The 4476-nt window shown below is 44.5% G+C and overlaps 1 protein-coding gene across 1 annotated transcript in view; it reads left to right on the top strand.

Moving 5' to 3' along the window:
* Positions 1–4476, top strand: part of Usp13 (ubiquitin specific peptidase 13) — a 109875-nt gene that overhangs the window by 54572 nt on the left and 50827 nt on the right. Inside the window, exons 7-8 of the mRNA XM_021158246.2 lie at positions 2426–2520; positions 3769–3956. Coding sequence (XP_021013905.1) covers positions 2426–2520; positions 3769–3956 — 283 coding nt within the window. The remainder of the gene's footprint in view (positions 1–2425; positions 2521–3768; positions 3957–4476) is intronic.

Below are 4476 nucleotides of genomic sequence, written 5' to 3' on the forward strand. Positions count from 1 at the left end.
TCTCTCTCTCTCTCTCTCTCTCTCTCTCTCTCTCTCTCTCTCTCTCTCTCTCTCGTACAGTGTTCTGCCCGCATCTATGCCTTCAGTCCAGAAAAGGGCACCAGATCTCATTAAAGATGAGCTACCATGTGGTTGCTGGGAATTGAACTCAGAACCTCTGGAGGAGCAGATCGAATGGTGTTTTCTTAGTGTAAGAGAACGTAGTAAGGCTAGAACCGTTGGAGGCCGCCTGGTTTCTATTTATTCAGGAATCCCAGGTGAGGATGATGCTGGGAGTTTTATTATTTCCTAACAGAGCTGTGACTATTAAATTTTCAAAACTGTCTCACCAGTTGAAGAGAGTAGAGTAAAGTGCCTTAGAACACTGTTTTCATCATCTGGCAAGTATTTGCTATTTTTCTATTTCTCATCACTCGTTGCTTAAAAATGTTAGTTCAGAAAACATTTTTTTTTTTTAAATTTAACCTTTCTGGAAACTCACTATTGTTTCTCCTCTTTTCCAGAATCTTTTTACTTCCCTTGTGGTTTTTTGAAACTCCTCCTCTACTGTCTTTTGGATAAAGTTTATTTTTTCTTATTGTAAATCTTTTATCTTCCACACAGAGGCAGTCTCAATGTGCCATCTTGCTCAGACCTCTGGGAACTGTCTTAATTGAGTTGGGGGATTTCATCTGTTGGTTTTGTTTTTGAGAAAACCTGAATTATAATAAAGGAGGCATTGGTGAAGTCCACTATTCACATTGTGAAGTGTAGACATCTCTATACCAACCAATCTGTTTGTAACAGGAGCATCTTCATGCCCTACGTCTATCAATCCTTCAGTGTCACAAGAAGCAGAAAACTCCCTTAGGCAGTGCAGGAGAAACTGTCATGAAGAATGACATCTTTGGTTTTTTTTTTTTTTTAATTGTTTTTTCAGGACTGGGTTTCTCCGTATAGCCCTGGCTGTCCTGGAACTCACTATGTAGATCAGGCTGGCCTCGAACTCAGAAATCCGCCTGCCTCTGCCTCCCATGTGCTGGGATTAAAGGCATGTGCCACCACTGTCCAGCTGAATGACATCTTTGAATCTATTAAACAAATAGATACAAAGATAGATACAAGGATAGATAGAATACCTTATTGACTAAATTTAGGAAGAAAGAGACTGTGGTTTGGGGCCTGTATTCCTCAACTGTGCCTGGATGTCACTTCGCCATCCATACCCTGAGATACCTTGAACTTGCTAAGATAGAAGGAAGGAGATGGGCAGGAGTGAGACACTGGGATTCTGGGCCTCACATGAGATGTGAAAAAAAGCCACTTAGTCTTTGTGAAGCTCTCCATGGGGTACAGGACATGTGGACCCCTGTCCTTCCTTGAGCTGCTGTCTCAGGACAGATAGGGCTCTTGCTGGCAACACACTGTCTGATTGAGTAAGGCTGGAGTAGAGGCTCTGAGTCAGCATTTCCAAGGAGCCTTAGATTCCTGGTCCAGAGTCTGTGTGTTTGATGGGGCTCTATCCCAAACATTACATTATCCTGTATGATATTAATATCCTCATGGCAGATGCTGCCTTCCAGTATCAGGGTATCACAGGGGACCAGCATTTGAGACCTCCCTGGCTGCTTACCTCCTCAGTACTGGTATGGAGTCTTGGGGTGTGTGTCCATTGCTGCAGGTACAGTATGGGCTTCAGGGTGAACATATCTCTCCAGTCCTGGAGCAAAGGCCATGAGTGATCACATCCCTGACTTTTTAGTAGTCATGGGTAATGGATCGGTCATGTTGCCCACCTCGGTTCTGGTGCGAGCCACAGGGTGAACATGCCTGCCTCTTCAGTTCTGCTGTGGCCTGCTGGGTGAGCACATCTTGGGAAGCCACACAGGTCTGCATTCTCACTTCCATCTCTCCCTACTTCTGTGAATCATAGACACTGAAGACAGAGAGATGGGCAAAGGGGAAGGGGCAGCATAGGGCCCCAAAGTTTACATGACCCCATCTCACCATCCAGCTGCCCCTTAGGGCCTGTACCCCATCTCCCCCGTGACTCTTCCTGCCCTGGCAGATAGCTGTCACCCTCTCCCCAACTCCCTTTTCTCTTTGTTTCCCAACTTGGGAATTATGCCCTCAAGGGTTGTAGTTACAAAGCTGAAAGGTTAGGTATTCTACTGATCTCCTTTTGAGTTATCTTACATTCAACTATCTCCCCTCCAACCGCTTTAGAAAGCTCCGAGTTTCTTATGTCTTTTAGCCGTGTGAAGATGTTGTGTGTTTATAAAATATGTGTGTGTACTTGTTGCCTATTGTTTGTGCTCTTTTGGTTGGGTGTGTGAATGCTTTCTCATTGGCATATGCCAGCCCTCCTGCAGCCTCCATCAGCTAAGCCTAGTGTTGCATGGGAGCCATGTACAGAGCTCAGTGCTGTCTTCTCTTCGCCTTCCAGATGTTTATTCTTTTCAAGAAGAGGGGCCTGTTTCGGATCCTCATTTGGCCAAACACTTAGCACATTTTGGGATCGACATGCTCCACACGCAAGGGGTGAGAAAATCTTTTGTCTCTTTTTCTACACTGTGTTAGTGATGGGTGGGGAGTGGATGGGGGTGGGGGTCTTTAATTTGTCTAATACAAAATTCTTCTAAGGTACGTCTTTACTTCACAGATTTTGTTTTAATTGTTGCATTACTTTGCTGTATTTAGTTGGTTAGCATTTTATATGGGTTACCAGTCTAGACTTTTGTTGTTTATCAAGTTGTGGTTTATTTGGGGCTTACTTGCAGTCTTTGTCTCCTTTGATGGGTAGTTGTATAAATCCCTGCATTTTTCACTAAAGGGAGAAAGTACAGAATAGTGACCTTTAACATATGTGTGACCTTCCTCACTTTAAGTAACTTCCAGAAGGGAGTGAGGGCTGCTGGGTAGTGGGTGGAGCTAACCACTGAGACTTTGCTTCTTCCATTGTTTTAGTGTGACAGTGGAGTAGTTTTTGCCTGTGAGACCTGTGTCAGTGCCACACACATCCTATGTTCTCTGTCTCCCAGGTCGGCATTCTTTCAGCTGTTCAGCTTGTTCTCATCGGTACCCATCTTTTCACTTACCGCCCTTTCATTTCCTCCCTCTCCTAGGTGCGCTTCCGCAGTTCCGGTTCACCTTCCCCTCTCTCTGACTTGCCTCTTTGTTTCCTGCAGGTCTTGCTTTTAGTGTTTGTGAGTCTCATGTACCCTGCCTGGGCTGGTCTCTCCCTGTGTAGCAGAGAATAACCTTGAACTGCTCTTCCTGCCTTAGCTCCAGAGTTCTAGGATTCCCAGTGTTATCCGTGCCCAGGCGGTGCAGTGCTGAGGATGGAACCCAGGACGTCCTTTATGCTTGCACACACTTGAACATCTTCTCTCATTAGTTGACTCTGTCTCCTTCCTTCTTGTTCTTTCTCTTTCCTGAGAACAAAAACAAAAACAAAAAACAAAACCAAAACAGAACACACATACACAAATCAACAAAAACCAAAATAATAAAAAAAAAAAACGCAAAACCTTTTCATGTTTTAAAAAATTGTAGTAAAATATTTATAAAATTGCCCTTTTATTTAATTTCAAGTACACAGTTTTGTGACATTAAGTGCGTTTACATTCTTATGTAATCGTTATTATCTCTTAATGTCTATTTAAAGATTATTTTTTGCATGTCATCAGAGGAAAATGGCAGAAATACCCATTACATCAGAAAACAATGTTTTGGTTGTAAGTCCTGTTTAAAGCCCTTTTCTTTTCTCTCTCTTTAATGATGTCCCAGACAGAGAACGGGCTCCGGGACAATGACATCAAGCCGAGAGTCAGCGAGTGGGAAGTGATCCAGGAGTCAGGGACTAAGCTGAAGCCGATGTACGGCCCAGGGTACACGGGCCTGAGGAATCTGGGCAACAGTTGCTACCTCAGTTCTGTCATGCAGGCCATCTTCAGCATCCCAGAGTTCCAGAGAGCGTAAGTGGGCATCACTGCTGATGGCTGCTGTGCTGCTAGTCTCCCTGGGTTAGTCTGCTCTGTGTTCAGGGGGAAACCCATGGCTATTGCATCCTGGTGGGAGTGTGGCTTCTCACCCTGAGGTCTGGTGAGAGTGCTCATCCTGTGCTCCAGGGTCAGGTTAGATAGAGAGTGCTTGGAGACTGAGCAGCCCCTCACAGTCACCATGGCTCCTAGACCACACTCTCTGTGTCAAGAATATATCTGCCTCCATCTTCTTCTTTATAGTGCACCTTCCAGATCCTTTCTGGAGATGGCCAGTAGAAGGCTGGTGTGGCCAGCGTTTATTCATCATAGGGGGTTTTAGGTTACTATTTTTTGTTAATGGTGTATGCCTGAGGTGGTATCCTGGGCTGCTGGCTGTGGGTCTTCAGTGAGGAGACGGTAGAAATTGATCAAGCTCCCAGGGCATAGTGTTTGATATCACTGCTTCTTTTTTGTTTTTGTTTTTGTTTTTGTTTTTGTTTTTGTTTTTGTTTTT

The sequence above is a fragment of the Mus caroli genome, chromosome 3 (genome assembly GCF_900094665.2).
Source record: "Mus caroli chromosome 3, CAROLI_EIJ_v1.1, whole genome shotgun sequence".
Classification (NCBI taxonomy): domain Eukaryota; kingdom Metazoa; phylum Chordata; class Mammalia; order Rodentia; family Muridae; genus Mus; species Mus caroli.